Here is a 24,322-nt window from a genome sequence, read left to right as displayed (position 1 = left end):
CCCATCATCCAGATCATTAATGATGGTTTTGGTGGACTTGGCAGTCCTCACGTAGTGGTTGGACTTGATGATCTTAAAGGTCTTTTGTATAATTTTTGTCCAACTCATTGTCTGCTCATCCAGCTCGTACTTCACCAGCTTTAGACATGTTTCCTTTAGACGTATGAAGAGCCCAATCTCCTATGTGTTACTTCTTCCCAGAAAAAAATCACTCCTGTGTTCCTGACTTGCTGTAAACTAATTTCTCCCAGCTTTTTATGGCATTATTGTCTTGGTGTCTTCCGGATTTGTATTCAGCATAAGGAGTAGATTGTACACGGCTCTAAAGCAGGTGCATAGGAAGAAGACAGGAAGCTCCACTTCTTCATACACTAGTCATAAAGGCTAGTTCGCATGGCAGCCTCTGCACATAGGTGCTTTACCTTCCATCCCACCACTTTCTGGATTCAAGGCAATCTGAGTGAGCAGAAAAGAAAAGGTACTTCTCCACTCCAAGGAAGAGATGTAACTTGCAGGAATAACAATCTTCTAAATCTACCACAAAGTCAAGAATATTAAAGTAGGCTAGGGATGGGTACTATCTATTGTAAATATTGTAAACAGCTCTAAAGATAATAGAGGAAACTTCCTAGTGCTTGTAAAGTTATGTTTTCTTCTGTCCTAAAGATAGTTCATTTGCCTTTGCTAGTGTGAGTGTTCAGATTAGGCGAAATTTATGTTAGTGCAGGGTTTCCTAACGTGTTTTACAACTACACTCCAGCAAAGGACAAATCTAAGCAAGTATATGGTTTGACAGGTCACTATGTATAACTCAAACCAGTATCAGCTGATTTGCATCTCACGTTCTGATTTGATGATTGTTGCATTTAAACCCAACTATATCATAGCCTGTCTGCATCCACACAGCCTCTGTAATTCACTAGGAGTGAGTTGTGCTGTAGATCATATGAGCTAGAATGTAGCTGGAGGCCATAGAAGAGACAACTGTGTGAAAGGAGGAACACTGCTATAATGTTTGATGTAGACTCAGCTTAAATAAAACTGTCATGTTTTATATAAGCACAAAACTAATAAAAAGAAATGCAAATAATGCACAAATCCATGTTTGTTTGTTCAAAACTCTGTGTGTGTCCTTAAGATGTTTCTAATTCTGATGGGAAACTGTAAACCTTATTTCCTCCTCTAGCAGTGGAAGAAAGCAGTATCATGTATCAAGGTTATGCTATAGGACATTAATTCATAATGCTAATATAGACTCCTCTACGTAAATGTTCATTTTTCAAAGATGAGCTTATTCAGTTTTTACTGGAGTTGACATCCTATTGTCCATTGCAAAGACTAAAAGCACAGACCTTTCCTCTGTACACTGGGCAAAAAATTACAACATTTCCTGCCTCAAATACATCTAACTTTTAGGAAGCAGGAAAGAAAGCATAAGAAAATGTCCTCTTAACTACTTTTCGGAGGGTACTAATGCCTTCGGTTATTCACAGTGATTTACTTTTGGTTTGTGTTGTTTACCCCACACTTTATGTCTGCCTGCTATACAATCAAGGTGATAGTAGTCACTTAAGTAGTTGATGACAAACACAGGCCCATCCAGCCAAATCTCAATGAAAAATTACAACTGCAGAAAAGATAGGCTCCATAATACAGGTGTACTTTTCATCAGCAAGAAGGCAGCTGTAGAAACAAAGCATTTAGAGAACAGTTGGTTGTGCAAGCAGAATACTGTTGTTACTGTTGAGACAGACGGTATTGACTGCTGTTGTTAGCAGGAAGCTAATCTTTTCATCTGACTGTGTACTCAAGTTGTGTTTGAAATATAGCCATCTATTTCTTATTACAGTTGTTGAAGACTGGTGTTATACATTATGAATCAGACATAATAACCCCTGCTACATAATTAACGTACTGAAGCTTTTGCTTTGTCTCAGGAAGGTGGCTGGTGAGCAGGAATGGAACTTTAGGCTCTGAGCAGAAAAACTGCATTTTAAAATCCTTCTTTAAGATCTTATGTCCCTTGTAGACTTCAGATGTCTACATGCATTGTGAAGTCTCGGCTGAAGTTTATGATGAGTGTATTTTTTTATAATGCAGGAAATCCAAAGTTTACTCAAGAAAAACATAGCTGGAAATGAAAAATATCTTTATGTCCATGAGGTCCCACATATGAATATTCTTTTTTTATCTTTCCAAAGAGTCTTCATGTTCAGACATGAAGTGCAAACCAGCAAGGAGGAAATATTTAATGTTGTATTTTATGCTCTCTACTGCTTTTAGGTTTTATGGTCATTAAAAATTACAGTTCATGAGCAGAGTTCAGCGTAGTTTTTCCTTTATTTTTTTTATTCTGACTTGATTTTTTTTTTTAATTTGATTTGAAAACCACTCGCTAGACTATAGTTTTATCTGTAGCAAGAGGAAAAAGTATAGCCTGTGAAAAGTGCTTACCTCATGACGTACTCACTCTAAATGCTTGCTGTCATGAATGCAGTTACAAAAAATAGGTCCAGGCCTAGATCAGTCTTTGGGCCAAGTTCAGATAGAACATCCACAATATTTTTCCTCAAGATCTTTATAGAATACATGATGAATCATGCAGTTTCCTGAGCTTCAATAATAAAAACCTGGAGACTTTTTATAAAGGAGTCAGCACACCTGGACTTCATACTAGTATTTTCCCTAAAGTCAAGCAAAGTAGATTAGGTAAGAGTAGATTTTATTTCAGTTGTCACACGATCAAAATTTTGCAATTCTATCTTTGCAGTCATTATAATAACAAAACTTCATATTTAGAACATTGTTAGAGTAAAATTTAACCTTTCCCCAAGCTTGAAATATTCCAGGTGAATTGCAAAGTGAAATTTAATTTGTAACTTATGATATAAAATGTCTTGCATCATCCAAATGTGTTTGTGAGAGAATGGAATTTGTACCTGTAGTGATAGCCGGCAGACACAAAAATATATTCTTTTTAACAACATAGTTGTTGGATTCTGTGGATATTCTTATTTTTAAAAGTGTGAGTGGAAGATCCAGGTTTCTAGTGTATCTTAGTTACTGCTCTGTCTCCCACCAAAGTAAAATCAAAATTCCGTGTTCTAAAAATGTCAGTTCCTCTTCATGTTCTTAAAATTGGGCCATGTTATTTTCAGGTATATTGCCCTAATAAAAGATACTACATTTTCTAGTTAAATTACAGCTCTAAAGAAAAAATGTTATTCTGAGAAGAAACTGGGAAAAAGAAAAAGTTAATCGTTTTCCTCTTACGGAAAGGTGACACTGAAGCTCCACAAATCTGTGTTCTTAGGAAATGGGGGACCAAAATATTAACACAAATTATTTGTCCAGTTCTGTGCCTCTTTCATTATTTCATTCTTTGGCTTTTGAAATACTCCCAGTGTTAAAGACCCACCTGGGAATATATTGTAAATTTCTTTGATTTTGTCGGTCATGAAAGAGGCAAAATACACATTTCATTTTTTTCCTTGTTGATAAAAATGCCAAATGTGACCATGATAAAAATAAAAACAACCCTCTAATAGCAAAAAGAAAAAAATCCCTAAAATAATATTTATATTGTCTTCCTTATTATTCTTTATGTCTGACTTTTATCTTTTTACATTTATTATTAATGCTTGTTTGGAAGAAAGTAAAAATAAAACACAAACTATTAAAAATTGGGCTGGATTTTGCAAAATGGTCAGCTTTATGGTAGCACTTTCTCAGTGAAGTTATTGTGAAGTTCAGGTAATGCATATGAGCTGAAAGACAAATCCTTGCATTTGTTTCATAATTACCCAGTTGTGAACTGGTGGGATAGTGCAAAGAACACAAAAGTCTAAAAGTGCAAACTGATATATTTCTACTACATTTCAAGTCACAGTATAAAAGGAAGATGGCATGTATGATCACTAATGCTTTTGAAATCTCCCATATCACAGTTATTAAAAGCATGATTCACAAGGACAGGATTCCAAGTCTTCAGTTCCTTTGTGTGCATGAAAATATGGTTAACCTTTTCCTCCAATACCAGGACTAGGGAATTCATTTTGAAGTGTGCTTATGTGTCTTTCTGAGGGAGAAACAGCGCAACTGAGCGGCACTGAAAAATCTTCACTGAATGAATGGTATACGTGACCTGTGACTCAAATAAAAATGGACTTCTTGCCCATTTTACTTTGTAACAAGCTGCCACCATAACAAAGTTCATGATTTTCTCTTCTAGACATCTTTCTTTGTTCCTGCATCATCTCCTTTGAGAAGATTGCAATTAAATTTCAATTGTCTCAAATAAGATCTTTATTGCCTTAGCTGATACACAGTCTTAACGTAGTAGACCCCTAAAAAATGGGTGTACCATAGGGTGTATCACCTATCCGAGCCATCAAAGAAGTAGCAGCCAGTTCAGATCAACCACTGCTGTAAACACTGATTAATGAAGCAGAGCTCTGGTGCCTTATGGACTAATTAGAAACTTAGAAGAAAGGCAGGCAGTTCCACTGGTGGTACAAAAGGACTTCTAAGCAAGATTCCCATATTTGCTAGTTAAAGGTCTGTATTGTTGCCCAAAACTTTGTATGTGTTTGTGTGTGGGAGTGAAGGGGGGGGGTTAGGGAGTTGTTAGGTTTTTCTCTTCCAGATTTTTTTATTGCTCATTTTAAGTTGTGACTAGAGAAGTTTCATGTTAGGTGAAGAAGAAAAAGAAGAAAAGCTAGTTGAGAATTTTCTATGTCAGTGTCAGATGAAAGGGATTATTCCTCAGGGTAGCCAAGACAGAATATTTTACCTGTTCAGCAAAAGTTTTCACTATTTTACTTTATAATTTTGCCATCTGTATACATTTAAATGTGACTGTTTCTCCATCTTCGGGGATAGTTCTTGCAGTCTCTATTTATTTCAGTTTTTTCAGTCTTTCATTGCTGTCTAATTGTGTATGCAGCTCTTGCAGAGAACAATTTACTGTTCCTCAGAGTCTGCTGGAAGGGATTGTAAGGGTGCTGAGGATTACTCTTCCTGCGTTCCCCTAATAGGTAACTTGTTATAGTAGGTAACTTTGGATAACTTGATTTACTAGGTACATGAAGTATGCTTACAAAATCAGGTTTTTTCTCATGAAGTTTCTATCTTTAAAGCTGATCTCTCTCTGTTTTCTTATATTTATATATCGCTGTTCCGTGTATAAGTTTTCATATTACCTACATACTAGCAAAATACCCATTGCGCCTGCTTTTAAACTGTGTACTTTAAATAACTATATTGTTGAGCAGAATTTTCAGTGAAACTACAGAGCTTTATGCCTTATGAGCATTTCTATAATTTTAATTATAGAACCCAGCAGTGTCCTGCACAGATCTAACTTATGTTAACTTATTTTACTGACATAATTTACTTACGTTAGTAAAATAAATGGCTATTTTACCTTCCCTTCCTGATACCTCATCTAGGCCCAACCAATAACCCAAATCTCTAAGTCCCCTATACTGCAATGAGCTGTGCCCTGAGAAACAACTCGGAATTCGACCAAGTTACATTTATTTTAAGAACCTGCAGGTGCTGTTACTTTGGTTACACTGTTTTAATATATTATGCAAACAGTACATTTTGCCTTGGAGAGTCGGTGAAATACAAGACTATGTGTCAACTTTTTGATAGCAATTCAAGAGTATTGCTGGAGGACTGCATCTACCAGTGGGGCAGACATTGGTGCAATTCTGATTAAGCAGCGCTGGGGGGGTTTGCTTGGGGTTTGATTTTTTTTGGCTGCCCTCCAGTCACATCTAGGTGGATCAGTAAGACTGGTGAGTTCTGACTTTTTTGAGATTAATACCAGAGGAGTATGGCATTGACATTCACGTAGGCCCAAGGAAACACAGAGTGGAACAGTGAATTTCAATTGACGTTATTTTGCTCCAACACCATGGAGCAGACAAGGATCTAAACAATCCAGAAAAGCTTTGTGCTGCCATCATTTCCCATCTTTCCTCAGATTTACACTGTCTTGCCCCATGCCATGTAAACACTGGCTTACTGTGAATTCAGCAAATACAGCAGTGACTTATATGAACAAAAACTCCCCTAAACTTCACCTTTTCCTTTTCAGCTAGCATTTCCTGTTTTTCAAAAAAAAAAAAAAAAGGAAAACAGCAAACATGGGAGGTCTGTAGAAATATTAACAATGCTGAGTTCCATTGCAGGTCTCTGAAAAGCTTGCATTTGCCCAGATGCTGTTCTCTAGGTAGTTCGGAGGCATAATTTATGACACTAGTGTGCTGTTGTCACTATGGCACCACCAAATGGCCACTTCCAGTGTCTTGCTGTGGTTACAGAGGGAACATTTTTCTTAATAGCTTATTACATCTTTCTTGCCTCTCTTTAAGCAGATTATTTCTTCTTCCCCTTATAGACATGAACTGCTCACTGTTTTAATTACAGCTTGCTACCTTTTATACAGTTGATGGCAATGCAGTAATCTCTTCTGTAACACATCTATGTTTTTCAGTCTTTCCTCACAGGTCTTCCTTATCAGATTTTTAGCATGCTAACTGCTGTCTTTTGAAAATGTAAATTTGATTTACTGTGTGGTACTCTTAGTACTGTCTCATTGGCTTAGATAAATAGAAATAACTTCTCTTTTTCCTCACTTACGGTACTTTGTTGTTAAGTGTCCCAGTATACTCTCTCAGAGACTCTTCTGTGGCATGGCTATTTATGTAGACCGCATATTTCCCTATTTGTATTTCTACATTTGATTTATTTTTTTTTTCTAAGTTTAGGGTTTTACATTTATTTTTATTGAAATTAAATGTGCTGATTTCAGGATATTTCTAAAATAGAAGATAATTTTGAGTGCTAGTCCTGCCTTTCAGTACCCTCACAACTCCTTCCAACTGTAGATGTGATCCACAAATTATATTACTGTGTTATCTATGCCATCATCACTGTTGTAAAATAAAATATGGACTGGAACTAGACTGAGTAAAAATTAACTTGCTTCTCACAGTAGTACCTCATTTGGAATCATTTCACAATCTTCTGTTGACCTATTGATTATTGTGCCTTGAATATGTTTCTTGACCAGTTCTGAAAGCATCTGTGATGATTCCATCTAGCCACTATCTCTTTACTTTGCTTATAGGAATGTCATGAGGGACACTATGAAGGGCCTTACTCAATCCAGTTAAATTATCACAGAACAGTTTTAGCTTGGTTTTATGTAACTGTCCATTGACAAATCCATATTGGATGTTCATCCTAATAATTGCCAATAATAAACCAATAATTGACAAGCTTTTTGGACAGTAGCTGACTACAGACCACAGTTTGTAGCTGCTCACCGTACACTTTATCATGAGACTATCAATAAACAGTCATTACTAAGGTGATATACACTTTGATGTTAAGTGATATGATTTCACGGTCTCTTTGGTCCCCTTGCTTCAGCTGGAGACCACAGTTTGGGACCTGATACTCCAGCTACTTATAAGTTGATTGTTCAGTAAATTGCCCTACTACCTTTCTGGGTGTTAGAGACCAGATGATTGGTAGTGACCATTCAAGTCCCCCTTTCTGGAGATACAGTTACCCTTTTTTGCTTATATTTTTCAGTGCCTGCTTTGTGTTCACACTTCATCACTTGCCTTCTTTCCTTATTGTGTTTTAGCACATAACTAGACTGTCCTTGCTGCCAAGGGTGACTGTAAAGCTCTTCTTGGAATCAGACAAGGCTGCTGTACTGGCAGGAAGGGTAAAATTATGTCCATGGCATAGGTAGACTGCAGCCTTCATAGAACCTGGAATAGAAGCTGGCACAGAACCTAGCTCCACATGTGCTAGGTAATGTGGACCACTCATCTCTGACCATAACTCCCACCTTTTCTCCCTGCTTTTAGTTTAGCAATTTTTAGCAGCTGTGTCTTTCCTTTACCTATTCCTGGTAGATCCTGCCAATTACCATTGGACAAATTTAATTTGCAGGTTCTTTCTTTGAATACTGAGGAGGCTCTGTAACTAGTGCAGTGCTTTTGAGAAACAAATTTCCTCTCATTTAGCTGGGCTTGCAAAGGCTTTTACCAGACAGCAAATTTGCCCTTCATCTACATGCACGCTCCTCTTTTGCAGATGAAAATTCTTACCATTTCCTCTCTGAAGAATCTGATGACCCCATGTCTGGTGTAAATAAGAGATGTCTTATATCACTTTTTGCAGCAGCAACTTCTGCAACACAGTATAATACAGTTTTTAACATGCATTAAGCCAGCATCTGCAGATACCTCTGTTATTTACATCAGTAACAGGCACATCTGCACAGGATAGAAACCTTTCAGTTTGAAGGAAATTAATAATTTTGAATAAGAGTTTTGTATTATACCTTGCTACATACATACGTGATCAGAGAATATTTGAGTGGGAAGATGAGTAGCAATAACCTTGATATACAAGCAGCTTTTCTTTTTATAATAGGGAAAAAATAGATGCCTGTCTCCTAATGCGAGCAGACCAGCATTGATCAAGTTTTTGTCATGCTTGTTAAGAAAAGCAGTAGTAAGATTGTCACAGAATAGATATAGTAGTTGTAGAAATCAAGAGGCCACAGAGGAGAAGACATTAAGACCAATCAAGCAACCTGGCCTGTGGAATCTGGTAATTCTAAGATGCCTGTTAATGCTTGGTCGAGTTGGAAGAGAGTCTCATATAGAAGAGAAAGTCTTCTTCCCTCTGTATTTTCCTGTCTCCAAGTTGGCTGCCCTGGTGGGCTACAGGTTTGGGTTTGTTCTTTTTTTTGTTCTTGTTCTTTTTTTTTTTTTTTTTTTCCCTTAGAATCTGCTTAAATGACTCTTGTTTTTTAAAAAACAATCTTGTATATATTTTATATTTTTTATTTTAAAACATATCTTTTTAAAATATACTGTAGACCTTTTGTTTGCCATTTCATGGCCAATTATTCTTAAATTGTGTTAAATAATAATTGATTTGTTTACATGAAAAATGACCAAGCTACTGTGATCATAGCATTTTTAGATTGGGTATACACAACTGTACTATCAGTGTGGGATTTTTGAAGAACTCAGTACAGATCTCTTTCTGTTCCTATGGAAACAAATTAGTTATCATTTAAGAAGACTTGTCCTCAAATGTTCAACTGATAGAGTATAAGCTGATTTTTAAATTCATACTTTGGTTTATCTTGTGCTTTTCACAGCAGACTGCATTAACCTAAGTCTGGGCTTTCACTGTTCAGTGTCCTGTCCTGGTTTTATCCCTTGATCAATTGCTAGCTCATTAAAATACTGGCCTCTGGGATATTCGTTGTTCTTTCTGTGTATTTTTCTTCTTTGCAATAGCGAATCTACAAGTAATGCTGTACAGGTTGCAGTTAGACTTCACTTAAGGGCAAGGCTTTTCTTTCTTGCATAGCCTTTCCCAGATGCCAGGACTGCAATATAATGATAAAAATCTGTTGGAAGAGTATCAGAATCTTAATTATATAGGACTTTGGATGTTTTTTGAGGTTTGTGTCAGATTCAAAACGAATCTAGCGCATCATCCAAATACATTTCTAAACCCTGGGACATTTCTAAATACGGGACAAATTGGCAAAGTCTGGCACTTGGAATTTGAGTGGAGATAATTGTAATTATAAAAGTTTTTCTCTGCTTAATTAAAGGCACTCCTCTGCAGAAATAAGAAAGCAATTTACTCTCCAACCAGGCGTTGCACAGTTCTGTCAAAGAAGCTTAAGTACCCCTGGCTTTTCTACTCTTCATTTGGTAAGTTCCGGATTAATCTTCTTTACACAGGTTTAACTTCTACACTGCTTAATGTTTCTAGTGTAAATTAAATGATCTTCTTAAACTATCTTGCTTTCTACTAACTTCTGCTTGAAGTTGTTGAATGATAGTCCCTGGTAAAATGAGGAAATTACGCATTTGAAAAAGCCTAGAATAGTCCTTGAAGCCTAAAATAGACAGACTTTCTTCATACTACTATAAATCAAAGTTAATTAGTAAGTTTTTGAGTGTACTGCATGGTTCCCTTGCTGGAAACATTCAACGCTGTCAAGTAAATGCATTGTGTGGTGTTCGCAGATAATTTGCAAAAGGAGATCAATGAATAAAGAGAAAAAAAGGAAGGCAGAGGCTAAACTAGCATGGCTTAATTCAGTTTCCAGAGCTAGCAGTAGAGCCAGCACACTACCATGTTTTTCAGTGCTGTAGAGTAAGCATGTTAAGTGAAAAAATGCCAAAATATGCGCTGATTGGCATGGGTATAATTGAGTGAACTGTTACGTGTCTCCAAATCATCTTCAGCCTTCCATGTGTAATCCCACTGTAAAGAAGTCAGACCATATGATGCTGCCCTTATGACAAAGGGAAAAAATGCTGTATCTTTCTAATAGCCTTTCAGGAGAGTGAGTATTCTGCAAAAATACTATGCCATAAATAAAACTAAGATTTTGATTCTCCTTCCTGCCCCTTTAATTTTTCTTTTAGTTTTTTAAGACCCAGTTAAGTAGAAGCAGGAGAAGTCTTTGTGCACCAATGATTGTGAAAAATGTAAGCCACTAGATGTAAGCAGTTACTTCCTATGTGTCAGGGCCTCCTGCCACTACTCACTTCCTTAATCTGAAATGCTGTGGTTTTAACTTGTTCCTTTCGGTTATTCAGCCTGGGGAGGCTAGGTCCCTTCTTCTGCATGCAGATAATTGCTTTTGCTCTTGAGAAACTTGATAACATTTCATTTACCAAGTACTACGCCACAGCTGCCATTTTGTGTGCTGTCACAATCTACATGCCTCTAATCCATCATCATTAAAAAGGTATGTTTGCAGTAATGATTTTTGGCATTTTCTATAGAGTAATTGTTTTGCACACTTGTATGATGTGTGAAAAGGAGTGTTTGCTTCTCACTTGAAACAGTATTTCTGTTTCCTTTGATAATTTGCACTAGGGAGACAATTACCCTCCATCTGCATTTACCTTTTTCACCATCTTTTTTACATCTGTGCCTAATTTATGATAGTCAAAAGCACACATTTTTAGTGATTAAAGATTATTATTAAAATTTCAACTAGAAAAAGTTAGAAGACATAATGAAATGTGACTTGTCAGAATGGAGAAGTGTTGTTTCTGAAATGAAGAGCAACGCTTAAGCAAACATTAGATTGTATTAAGTAAAAATACTATGCATGTAAGTCATTACATCTTCAGCAAGTGAAATGTAATATGCTTTTGTATACTTTAAGCTGTTTTACTTTAATCTTATTATATTATGCTGACAGTAAAAATCAGTGGCTAATAAAGATCACTATTTACTCAAAACTGTTGATGTAGTATGCTGGCAACACTGAAAACATTGGTGTGTTATCAACAGTATTCTCAGACTAAAGCCAAAACGCAGCACTGCACCAGCTGCTATGAAGGAGTAAAAATGGCTGTTATAGCTGAAACCAGGACAGCACTACACCAGGTACAAACCTGAGATAGTGCTTAACCTAAAAATTTATTAACAGCACAGTATATTTCTTCAGCTGGATGCCCCATAATTTGCCAGACTTACTGTCAGTTTTAAGTTTTCCATTTGGATACAAAGGGCAAAGAAAGAGAGAATTTTTTTCGAAATGTGCTTTTAGAGAATTCGATTGCTCCCTTAAATATACGGGCAGTGGGGTGAGCTTAGAGCTTTATTTATGAAGAGAACAATACAGTTTCCCTACAAAAGGGGAACCTGGGGTGGGGGATGGTGGTTGGTTGTGTTCAAAGGTCTCTTACTACATCATTTACAGGGGTGTTTACATCCATTTTCTTTTCAAAAGTTTAAATTGGTTTGCTTTTCCTAGATGTTTTTGGAGCATTTCTTCTAAATATCCTTTGCTTTCTGCAAGATGTTTCTGCAGCAGAATTACTTTCTCATTTATAGCTTGAAAACACTGAAAAGGCTCCAAAACTTTTAATTTACCACTGATCAGCTTTAACTCATCTTCTAATCTCCAGTGACCAATGTGGCATAATATGTATGAGCCATTATAGTTATTGCTTTGCCATTGTTGAGCACCTTTGCATGTTTCATAAACTGTGGAATCCCTCATTGTCCTGTTGAGCTAAAATTTATAATGCTGTGAGTGTAACATTGTCATGTGCAGAGGTCACTTCATGCTCAGGTGAAAATCCTGTCAACCTCCATGAGTTGCCTTGCAGACACAGGACTCAGTAAGTGAAGACCTCATGATTTTGGCTCATGGGTTTTATTTTTGGTGAAGAACACTGGAGTTTAAGCGGGGAGCTCCAGAATGCATGTTGGATGAGACAGGAGCCACAGTAACATTGAATATAAAGGTAGTTGATACCAGGAACATTGGGTGCTTTATTTTCCCCACACCGCATCAACAGCACCATAGGGGTAGATTACTGGATCTATATACAGACTATTTATTGCTGGCAGCTTAAGAAGGCAGTCTTGAGAAAGGTATTTGGATAATGCAACCCTTTGTTTTTACGGACAAGAATAATTTTATAGCTATTTTTTGCTAGAATTCTTCTTCATAGTAAAAAAGTTATTCCAGTGCTATTATGCTAATGCTCTATTTTTCAATGTTCTTACTGCACTGAGGTGTTCTCAGCCTTTCTGCAGCTCACAGAACATAATAGACTATAGGTTTTCTAAAGCTGTAATTTTAGATCTCTTTGTTACTTGTCAAGAAAATTAATGATATGATATGCTGGTCTTTGTACTCGACTGGGCAGATGTTTTATTTTCTAAACCTATAAAGCCTATGTTTTGTTGCCTATATAAAAAGTAAAGGAATTTTAATTTTTTCTGTACAAATAATAACATATACTTTTAACATATGAAGTCACATTTATGTGTATATAGAACATTTCTAGGTATGATATCAAACAAGATTTTCTGCTTCTGCTTTTGACACTAAGCAAATTGAAAGAGCCAGACAGCTTCATAGTGTGTATGAATAGCAGAGCTGGTATTTGTTTAACTTTGTTCTGGTCCAGAATTCTGTGTTAAGAACAGCTGATTAAATGTAGTCAGATACAATTGCTCTCTGTCAAGGTGTAATGCAACATTCTGTAGAAATAGTGGATGTAAGGTTTCTCAATAACAGCTTTAGCAGATCCATATAATCTTTTGCGTAGTTACCGTACTAACCCTTGAAAAATCCAATAAAATTAAAACTCTAGTAATGTACAAAACAGTAACTTGCAGAGATAGAAAATAATAATTTCTGCTGATTCTATCTTGCCCTCAAATTTGTTTGAAGTTGAAAGCACAGTGTTTCTAGTAGCCAGAATTTTTCAGGCACAGCACATCAAATGAGCGGTATCTTTATGATGGCAGTTATGGTGCTCATAGTTGGTCTTTAGCTCAGTATAACATCTGAGACTTGCTGTCTTGGTCTTGCTACTGGTAGTGCCTTCCATCACATGTGCTGTAGAATCCATTGGCAGCTTCCTGACAGCTGGTGGTGTCACTGTCATTTTGGTCACTTGCCCCATCCTCTGCTATTCCTACTCACTGCTGCTGGAATTACGCTGCATATAACCTTGATCAATTCCATGGCTTGGACAAGGGGGACTGAGTTCAGAGAGTTCTAGCAGAATGCATTTCTGGGCGCCTCAGTCTGCCCCCTTTCTACCAGCATCTAGGAAAGCTCAAGGGAGAAAATAGGTGCAATTTTAGATTTAGATGTATTATCTTCCGTTTCTTTTTGTTATAAAACTATTCTTTCTTTGTTCTCTTTCTCGTTCTGTTTCTTATTTCAGCTGAACGTTTCATTAGCAACTTCTTGCATTAAATGAGATGGCTGTTTCTGATGTTTAGCAAATAATGGGAATTCTTTAATTAAGAATTGAAGAATTAAATAATAAGACTAAATTACAATATTAAGAAAAAAAAACACCCAAACATTCTGTTGCTAAAATAAATGTGTCTATTTCTTCCATTAGCCTTCATTTTATGACGTAGTAGACCCAGTAGATTTTGAAGGCTTCCTAATGACACAGCTGAACAACTTGGACTCAGAACTAGCTCAAGAACTTGGTGAATTTCCTGAAGATGACTTGGACATTGTCTTTACACCCAAAGAGTGCAGGACTTTGCAGCCCTCTATGCCAGAATATGGGTAAGGAGACTTTACCTCCCTCTGAAATGCTGCATGTTTAAAAATCGTTTTGAAGATGTTGATCCAGACTCCTCACTCTGCCATTGTGCATTTGCTGAACTTAAACATTTAAATTTTGCCACTGGTTCAGTTAGGCCTGTTTGCATATTTAAAATTATGCTAGCCCTTACACAGCTGCCTGAGCTAGGTGGTAGTAGCAGAAGTGAGGTAGGCATAGACTAGGAAGAAGAGTAAAAAAGGGCAGGAGGGTAGTATGAAAAGTAATTTTGTTTCTCTGATGCCAGAGGTGGAAGTTGATTTGGATTATGTAGTAAACATAGGATTGAGGGTTTTTTTCTCCTTCCCCTTTGCTACCCTCAGCTATACGTTACATGGATCAGATCACTAAGCATCTTTCTCAATACCTTTCTTGTTTAAATGGAGAGAAATAGTTCATACTTCACAAGGTTTGGGGGCAGAGGGCAGTGTTAATTTCTAGTTTAGGAGTCACTTTTGATTTTAGGCTGATATTAATGAAATAATTCTACTATTTTTAACAGCTTTTAAATTAGAATATGTAGCATGTGTTGATACTGGTGCTTAACCATCCTGTAAATATTTAAGCTGGTTTGAGAAACAGAAAAACTATGAGCAACAGAATTTTTCAGAATGAGAAGAAGGTATGTACTGGAGAATTTCTGATGTGGTTTGGGAGAGTCCTACTGTATGTAAAACTTTCTGTAAGGGCTGTTTCACTGTAAGGCCTGTAAATGGTATCTTCAGATAGAGCCACAAAAGCCTAGTGAGTTTTGCAAGCAGTAACAGGCAGATAAACATGAGGGCAGCACCAGTTTAGCCCCAAGCTGCTATGTCTGTAACATTTGAACAAAAGATGATTTTTCACTTGAAGTTACTCACAGAAAATGTTCCAATCTTTATCTTCTTTTTTCTGTCAACTGAAGAGAAAGAAGGGATGTGGGAGACAGTGAATATTTTGGTGCTTGGAGTTTCCATTTACTAAAATTGTGGACAAAAAGAGTGAAAAAATATCCAACTCTGAAATGAGATTTAAAAGATAAGATGATCATTCCCCCCCTGTTTCCAAGGTTACTTCTCATCATGCCTGCTGTTCAAAACAGTAGTTATTTACTTGTTTTTCTAGTAGGATAATGTGTAGACTCATGCTGTACCATCAGTTTTAGGCCTGATTTGCACTACAGTTACATTAAGTGTTTCGTAAGGAGTCTGTGGCAAAGCTCAAATGTTCAATACCAACAAATGTGCTTTCACCAAATCTTTTTTTATTTAGCCATACACACCACCATCATCAATATTAGTGCTTTCACAGAAAAGCCTGGTGAAGAGTGCCAGGGTGTGTTAGGGAAGATGAGAGCACAGGAGAGGCGTGCACCAAAGACTTGTCTGCAGCTGATGCAGTCTGTGGTTTCTTCCTGCACCAAGAGGAGGATACCAGTGACCAAACTGGGTTAACATGCTGCCTGGTTGCAAACACACATCCCAACTGGACCCAAATAGACTGTGTCAGTCCACCAGTGCAGGGACACACAGGGACAGCAGCCCAGTATCGGCCAAGGCTCTGTCCCGTGGTGCATGCATGAACCCAAATCAGTTGTTACCCATTCCTGGTAATCACTTGCAAATCTTTAGAGTTCTGGGTGGAATGTGCTAAAAAGTATCATACCTTTTACCCATTCCTGCACTGCATTTTTATCCTGTTCTTTTACTTACTTGGATCAGAGGATGTAACAGTGATCTTGGTACAACACACTAAAGTTTTTTTAGAATACGGGTAGGGGAATCATGCTACATCATGGCAGCAAATTCATGGACCTCAACTGTAGCTTATAATACTTTGGTTCTAGTCAGTATCCAGTCCATTAGGCAGCACTGATAACCCCCTACATTAAATGAGATTTGAAAATCATAAAATTAAATTATAACATGTTTTTAGATGTTAAAGTTTTATTATGCTAACTGATTAAAAGCTTAGGATCCTTTTTTAGAATTTTGTTACTTTCTGTGAGAAAAAAGAAAATTACACCAAGAAAACCCAGGACACTATGTATTCGAAGAGTTCAGGAGCTGAGAACTCTGGAAAAATATCTCTGTATGTTGATACTATATGTTATCAAGTTCTGAAAATCACAAAGATGGGTACCTGGTATAATTTCTTTTATTTTGCTATATTTTTTAGCATCATCAATCTTAGATGCATGATATTTATAAGCACAGTAACAAAAGCCTGCATCAGGGAATTCATACAATACACAGAACTCTTTAAACCTCAAACAACAGTTTAGCAGTAAAATAAATATACAAGAGAGGACTAATAGAGAGGCCTTTATCTGAATAGCACGGTTAGATAAATTTCTTTGTCCTTAAGGTGTGGCCTAGGTACTAAAATATTTGCAAAATGTTGCTTTTTCCCCAGGGTTGAATTGGACTTACATGTCAGAGACTGCGTTCAGACGTATACCCAGGAGTGGCTGATTGTGAATCGAAAGTAAGCTACATACAAGTAAATAAAACCTAAAATGGCTTGGATCTTATTTGTCAGGAAGGAGGTACAAGCTGTTACAAGTTATGCTAAAGAGTAATGATTTGAATCAGTGACCGAAGAGAAGAACTGACTTTTCAGTAGTATATATGAGTATATTGTTTTGTTTGAGCCAGTGGGCTATAGCTAAATATTGTTGCATCTGTTTCTTTATTATCAGGCACTCTGGGAATTAATCAGTCAGAAACTCAAATCAACTGTCTGTAATGATGATTTGTCTAAATCAGAAATGCTATTAGTATTTGATCATACTAAAAAAAAAAAGATAACAGGGATAAAGATTACATTTGTCTGTTCTTTATTTTCCCCGCCATGCCCTGAAAATTTGACATGATCTGGGTTCTAAGGGTGTCTGAAAACAAAATGGAGTACAAAATGGAGTGCAAACAACCAGGGACTGTGGGCTTTCCCAGCAGTGATTGACTGTATTCATGGGATTATTAGTGTAACATCTGACTTCACAATTTTACATCAGTAAACGACTACTGTATTTTTGGTCAGGTAATCCAACATAGATTTAGACCTATAGTCATTACAAGTGACAATTTTTTTTAATTTAATTTAATCTTCTAATTTAATTTCATTCCATTTCATTTCACGTATCAAATGTGAAGGGAAGCCTCAGTCACTGCTTTCTGCACAGTAGTGTCTGTCCCCAGACTCTCAGAAGGCACATGCCAGTGGAGCTCACCTCCTTCCCCATCACCCCCTCCTGTTCTTCATAAAGAGACAGTGGAGCTCTGTTTTTCTGCACTGCTTCCTCTTCACCCCCTCCTGCACTGATGCCCTGCTCTTGAGAAGTAGTAGTATGAGCCATTGACAGAGTGCTGCCACATTTGCTGACTTTTTGCCCCTTTGCCTGCCCTTGCTACTTTCTGTTTACCTGACCTGACAAACTTCAGCAGTCAGTGCATTGCAGGTTGGCTCCCGGTGATTGTAAAGAAATTGCTTTGTTTAATTGTGCAGCTTGTGCAGGGAAGGAGCAGCTGCTGAGGGTTATCAAGAGACTTCCTCTGGGGGTGATGGTGAAATTGACTGAGTTCTCAGAACTGCTGCACAGTGAGTCACTAGAAATAAGTTAGCGGGTTTTTCAGGCTCTCCACCTGCAGAGCACAGACACTAGCTCTTCCACACAGTGTTGTTCTGAGTGCGCTGCAAAGAGCCAGTATGCAGTTCTGTGCACACAAGTAGGGAACAAACAGTAAAGTAGGTGAAGTGAAATATAGAACATAGCTGTTTTTGCACTTGCAAAACTTGCATGTGCTTGTAGAAATGTGAGTGGAACTGTAGAAATACACGTGTGAAAAGGTTTTTCGTGTGTTTTACTGTTTCATTCATTCAGGTAAGGAAAATTTGCGTTCAGAAACTTTATTGAGCAATTGAACCTGCAATAAACATGATGAAGGGCCCTGCCGGACAGCTGGGCTTTGATGGCTGTGACTAACAAAGCAAGCAAGTTATTAAAAATTGCAAAGAACAAGACAGTGCAAAAGGTGCTGCAGTGTCACATAAACCTGTGACAGATTGTTACTGGGAGCCTCATGTTATGCTTGGGCACTGTTCTTGAAACAGATATGAAAGAAAGAAAAGACATCAAGAGAAAAGTGAGAAAAAGTAGTTGTAGAAAATTGTAGGAAGCTTTCCATTGTTTTGAGAAAGGCTGGAAAAATTGTAGTTGCCTACTTGGGAGACAATGATCGATAGGACAGGTTGCTGAACGTACAGTCTGCTAAGCTATGGATGAGTGTGTGACTTTCATTCATTCATACATGTGAAGGTTCAGAACAGGAGATTGAAGAGTCCTCAGTGGGTGCAGAGGTGAGCAGAGATGCTCCTCATGCCCCAGGGTGAAGAGGTGTATGGCAGAGGGGCTGGACACAGCTGAGCAGTCCCTGTGTTTTTGCCAGAGGCTGAATGGGAAGCTTGTTCCTGTGCCTGTCAGTTTCTTCTTTCAGTTGTCCTTCGTGCCTTTTCCTTGTCCCATTTTCTTAATTCAGTGTGTCGCCATAAAATTGACATGTATACTAAAAGCAGGTTTTGCCTGTTGGTGTTTTTAATTGCAGCTGTGCCTTGCAAATGAATAAAAAATGTAAGTAAATCTTACAGGACTACTTCAGGGGAAGGGCATATCTGGTGCAGATTGTACCTCACAGGCAAAGTAGGATTTCAGGTACATAAATCTCCCCATTAAGTAATTTCTTTGCCACTTGAAGTAGAGAAAAAATAATCAACAAAATCTCTTTTGGATGCTGCAATGTCTTAAACTCATTCAGAATTTCTGTCATTCATTTTGGATGATTAAAGCAGTTCCAAAACAAGGTCACATCCAAGGAGAGCTGGGATTGTCTCTTTTATGACTTTAGTTTTCATTTGCAGTGAACTGGTAAGTGATTAAAATGCGAACAATTAAAACTAAAACACATCAGAGCATATAATTCAGTTACTCCCAAAATGTAATAAAAAGGTGTCTCCTTGATCAATAATTGCTTATCATGGCATCTTTATGGAAGTACTCAGATGTTTAGAGTGTTAGGAGTGCTGCAGAAAGGGAAACGAATAAACCAGAATACTCTGACCAAGGAGGCTGACTGCAAAAATACCATCACAGGATTTAGCAAATTGCATACGGAAATGGAAGAAACAGAGCTCTGGATGTGTCTGGTATATTTTGTCAGGGTACCTCCTGATTTTTTCCATCTGCCACAAAAATGTAACTTGGAATTGCTACCCTGCTGCAAAATTTTGGGAGCATGCCAGCAGAGGCTGTTACACTGTGCCATAGTGATAGCCCTCTTCAGAAGCAGGCACTGTTTGAAAGGTGTGGATTGTTGTATCTGATTAACTTGGGACGCCAGCTAGGTCCAGGACAAAATCAGTAAGTGCCTTCATGTGTAATCAGAGGGGCAAAGAGCCAGACAAGAGATAAGCGATCTGATCCATGTTAAGTTCACTGAAGTAGTTGCCATCTCTGCTGAGGAGCACAGAGCTGAATTTGTGCCTAGAACAGGTTTTGTTGCTCTCTCAGTCTTACAGTCTATGCAAAAGTGATGTGAATGATATTTCTTCCTTTTAAAACCATTATTAATATACATGACAGAGCTGCAGTGGTGCGGTAAAACAAATGTCGTGAAATGACACATTTTTGTGTAAAAGCTGATCTTTTGCACAACCATGTCCCAGTTGCTTTGTTTAAAGTAAAAAAAAAAAAATTGTCTTTTTTGTTGGTTTTTTTTTCCCCTTAACACCTCCTCGTGCTGACCTGACTTGATCGGGCTTCTCTGTGAAAGGAGCCAAGGGAATTCAGATACCTGTAGCCTGAAAAACAAGGGATCCCGGAAAGATTTGCACAAGACACTTCAAAAACAAACATTTGAATCAGAAACGTTGGATTCCAGCGATGCAAACCTTCAGGTACATTTCCTTAACTTTGGGAAAAGCAGTTAAATACAGCTGTTTTCCTCAAAGCATCCTACAGTCTCTGCAATGACATCAACAGAGAGCTGTGTTGCCCATTAAGCCTCACCGCAGAGGTGGCATTAGGGCTCTCCCTGCCAAACGATCAGTGTTTGGTGACAGCCTGGTGTCCCAGCCATAGCTCACTGTGGTGTTGTTTTCCAACAGGCGGGGCCCCGGCAGGCCCAGGCACTCCCTGAGGAGACCTCAAGGACCACCCTTGCCACATCTGACTTCGACCTGCGCAGCCTGCAGCCGGACCCCCGCCTGGAGAACTTGCTGCGGCACATCAGCGCCGAGGAGTTCGAGAGGCAGAACAAGGAGGCCCGGGGCACCAACAGGCACGCCGAGCTCCTTGCCCTCTACCCTGCTGTGGATGAGGTGAGCTTGGAGGCTGGCTGTCCTGGCATGCTTGAAGTTAAAGCTGCACTGTAGTCAGAAAATGGGGGTTGTGTCTCCTTTGGGTAATAACATGGTGAAAGCACAAACCCATAGGCTCCTGCCAGCATAAACAGACATTCAGGTGGTTGTACTTTGTGTTGCCTGAGGCTGGTGATACAGTTGTGTCAGGGTGTTACCCTTCACCCTAACGCTTGCTTGGGGGCCAGAAGTGTAAATGCCAGATGGGGGTCAGAAGTGTAAATACTCAGAAATACAAAGCAGTTTTCTTTCATTTCTAAAGAGATTAAATGCCCGTTGGGTGAGTGAAGGTTCTAGTCTGTAGCAGCAGCTCATTTAGCATCCCATGAAGGTTATATGTAAGTATGTGGATTTGCAGTTGTTTGAATTGAGTATGACTAGAGTAACTCTTTAATCACAGGAAGACACAGTGGAGATACGGCCGGTACCAGGTCGCCCAAAGGAACATCTGGGCAACAGGATTTTGGTGAAGCTGCAGACTCTGAAGTAAGTATCCTTCATAGGCTTTGCTCACCATTTCTCAGTTCATACCAGAGTACTGCTGCCGACCCTGCTACACCACTGCAGTCCTGTTCAGCAAGTGTTTGCATGCTTGCTTGTTCTTTGTTAGTGTAGCTGAGGACCATTTCTATCCATCATTGCAAAAGTCTAACTTTTTGAATGAGCACAGATTATATCTTTACAACAGACTAGATTGGTCTCCATACACTCTGTGCTGAACTTGATAAATAGAAAAAAAAAATTAAGAAAAGTATAGTTGTTTGTAATTGATATTTGAGACCAGCTTTCTGACAAATTTAGAAAATATATTGTGTGCAGTTTATTTCCCTTCTTTTCCTCTAGAAATCATCTAATAAAATGCACTAATAGAAAAATCCTCCAGACTTTGAGAGAGCTGAGGTCTGGAACTAAATATTTCTCCTTATTTTCTAATGGAAGTGCCAGTTGAAATATAGCGCTTTTATTATTATTATTTTTTCTAATACAGAGTCATAAGAGTACAGTATTAATCAGTTTTCTGTGTGTCTTTCCTTAATAGGTTTGAGATAGAGATTGAACCTTTATTTGCCTGCATGGCTCTCTATGATGTAAAAGAAAGGAAAAAGGTAAGTGTGCATACTGTATTTTTGTTAAGTTGGCTTGGGTTTGTATCTCTGGAGTAATAATTTAGGAAAACTTACAAAAACATGCAACTTTTCACACACTCACTCTGAGTGTGATATTGGATTCTTTTTATTCTGACAAAGTCGTATGCTTCCAATTATTTACTTTGTAGTTCTAGTTAGTGCGTTTGACTTACCTTAAAATAAAACTTGATGCATTTTTGGATTGTAATACATTTTAATTCTTTTCCTTCTCAAGATCTCAGAAAATTTTCATTGTGACCTTAACCCTGATTCATTGAGAGGATTCTTGCGTTCTTATACACCCTCCATTGACTTGTCTAGTCAGGCAAGATCAGCAGTATTTTCGGTCACTTATCCCTCATCGGATATATACCTAGTAATAAAGGTATGTTACAGTGCTACTTCAACACCATTCTTTCTGTTCCTGGCTGTGCCTGTTGTCTGAGTTCTTGAAGCTGACGAGCATGAGTTTCCTGTAGCTAAGGTGAATTTTGATTGGTTTTAATGGCATGTGTGCAGACGTCCTCTGGTGTATCTCACTCCCAAGCTAAGATTTTGATATCCTGTGTTCTAGTTCTGCTGCATATTTAGAATTTCCTATCTCTGCCTAAGGGAAATTTAAAATAAAGTCAAATAAGCCATTTTTAAAAAATTTTAATTGTGTTCTCTGGAGTTTCTATGGCTTTATTTTAGTGAGCTTTGCATCATTTTGTTTATTTAATTCTGAAACTGTGTTAGCCTGAATCACTTCATTTGGAATGTATTAATTTTCCTGATTTCCATGAAAATGCATACCTGATTGACAGTGTGGTCACATATGTATTTCCTGCTTTCTAACAGGCCAAATAGGAAACTAGGAATTTTAGTATGGAGTAACTGGTTTAGTACCAGTTACTCCACAAAGCTGGTATTAAAGATTCTATACTGCTCATTTACGCAGGCTCTTCCATATTGCTAAGGAAGCAACATATTACTGGTTGGGTGTTATTTTTTCTTTGTGAGTGTCTTATTTTACTGCTCTTTGTAGATAGAAAAAGTGCTTCAGCAAGGAGAAATTGGAGACTGTGCAGAGCCCTATGCAGTTCTTAAAGAAAGTGAGGCTGGCAAGGTAAGTAAATTATTATAAAGACTGTTTAGATCAAAAAATGTGTGCACAGCAAAACCGAACAAACAGAAGAAGAGAAAGAGCAGACCTTTTGGAACAGGACAGAATCATAAGAACAGTGGAGAGAAAGCTAATTGGTGCATCCATGGTACAAGCAGTTTGGTGTCTGCAACTGATGGAAAGAAGTTATGGGAAGATATGGTGCACTTTATTACTGACCCTTTGGAATTCAATACTAACAGAGTCTTGAGTCACAAAGCAGATAAGGGTTAGCAAAGAAGATGACAATGCAGTGTGGAGTTAGCAGAAATATTTGTACCTCAGAGATATGTTATTGATTTGGATTGGCAAACAACCTGCTCTAGTGTGTACCTGGCCAGTTCAGTGCTGTCATCCATAGATAACATGAGCTCTCTTCAATGAATTTATGGTCATTTACCTGCCTGGAGTAGATAGACATGTTTGCTGGACTTCCACACATCTGCTTCCTTTAGAATATTGCTTTCAACAGAATACTGTTTCTGTATCTGGCAAAGGAAGCAGAATCTGCTAATGTTTTATGGTGATTTTTCAAGCTGTGCCTGGGGGTCACTGCAAAAAAATCTGCATTCTCCTTATCTATAATAAAAATGAAGTCATTGAAAGAAAAAGTGAATGTACAAGTCAAAACTGCTGTGATCCTGAGAGTGGTACAGAAAGAAAACAGATAAGAATGCAAATTATCTACTGTGCTACAGATATGTTGTTTCCTTTTTTTTTATCTACAATCACATTAAAATAACTGATTGCTTTTTAAACGGTCATTATTTTCCTTGTCTTAGACAAAAGAAAAGATTGAAAAACTGAAAGCCCAAGCTGAATCCTTTTGTCAGCGGTTGGGGAAATACAGAATGCCATTCGCCTGGATTCCCATAAGCCTGACTAACGTCTTCAACCTTTCAACACTTGAACGAGAAATACCTGAAACTGAAGGTTTAAATGGTACTTGTCTAACTTTTCTGAGTAGGGCAAAGCCACTCTTCAGTCGGCCTGTGCATACCAAATAATGTCATTTACTCTGGCACCAAAAGTGAACAGCAGATTCAAAGTCACATCTTCTCAGCCTTTCTTTTCTGTTCTACAAACACTTATAAATTCATATGTTCACTGTTTCATCTCTGCTTATTTATTTTTATATATGCTAAACAGTCTTGCATGTTTTAGGCCATGTTGAGCACTGGCTTTGTAGAAGTAAAACTCCCTTTTTCTTATAACATTTGTTTGCAATATGGGGCTACCAAAATACATAACATAGTAGTTTCTAGAGCACACAGGACCTTTGGTTGACAACATTGACCAATGTGCTTTATAACCCATGAACTAAAACTCTGAATAAGCTTGTGCTCTGCAGCAGAAATAATGTCACTTCACTACGTGTGTCCTGCTATTCCACTATTTCACATAGTTTGAAATAAAAGTAGTGGAGTGGTTTAGGTATTCTCTTTATCTTCTGATGTTGTTAGGAAATTGTAGGCTTCTAGTGT

The 24,322-nt window shown here is 37.9% G+C and overlaps 1 protein-coding gene across 3 annotated transcripts in view; it reads left to right on the top strand.

The window, feature by feature from the left end:
* Positions 1 to 24,322, top strand: part of DOCK8 (dedicator of cytokinesis 8) — a 97,290-nt gene that overhangs the window by 10,233 nt on the left and 62,735 nt on the right. For 2 of the 3 annotated variants that reach the window (XM_061475843.1, XM_061475844.1), the window contains exons 2-11: positions 9,671 to 9,773; positions 13,962 to 14,137; positions 16,569 to 16,640; positions 19,982 to 20,105; positions 20,316 to 20,528; positions 20,968 to 21,053; positions 21,607 to 21,673; positions 21,930 to 22,079; positions 22,722 to 22,802; positions 23,621 to 23,780. In XM_061475843.1, the coding sequence (XP_061331827.1) occupies positions 9,671 to 9,773; positions 13,962 to 14,137; positions 16,569 to 16,640; positions 19,982 to 20,105; positions 20,316 to 20,528; positions 20,968 to 21,053; positions 21,607 to 21,673; positions 21,930 to 22,079; positions 22,722 to 22,802; positions 23,621 to 23,780 (1,232 nt within the window). Of the gene's footprint in view, positions 1 to 9,670; positions 9,774 to 10,640; positions 10,823 to 13,961; positions 14,138 to 16,568; positions 16,641 to 19,981; positions 20,106 to 20,315; positions 20,529 to 20,967; positions 21,054 to 21,606; positions 21,674 to 21,929; positions 22,080 to 22,721; positions 22,803 to 23,620; positions 23,781 to 24,322 lie in introns of those variants that run through there. The other variant, XM_061475845.1, reaches the window with a different exon arrangement.

This window comes from Pezoporus flaviventris, unplaced genomic scaffold (genome assembly GCF_033815535.1).
Source record: "Pezoporus flaviventris isolate CSIRO_AGI_PZ_B2104156 unplaced genomic scaffold, CSIRO_AGI_Pfla_v1 ptg000090l, whole genome shotgun sequence".
In the NCBI taxonomy this organism is placed as follows: Eukaryota; Metazoa; Chordata; class Aves; order Psittaciformes; family Psittacidae; genus Pezoporus; species Pezoporus flaviventris.
This window is presented reverse-complemented; position numbering and strand designations above follow the sequence as displayed.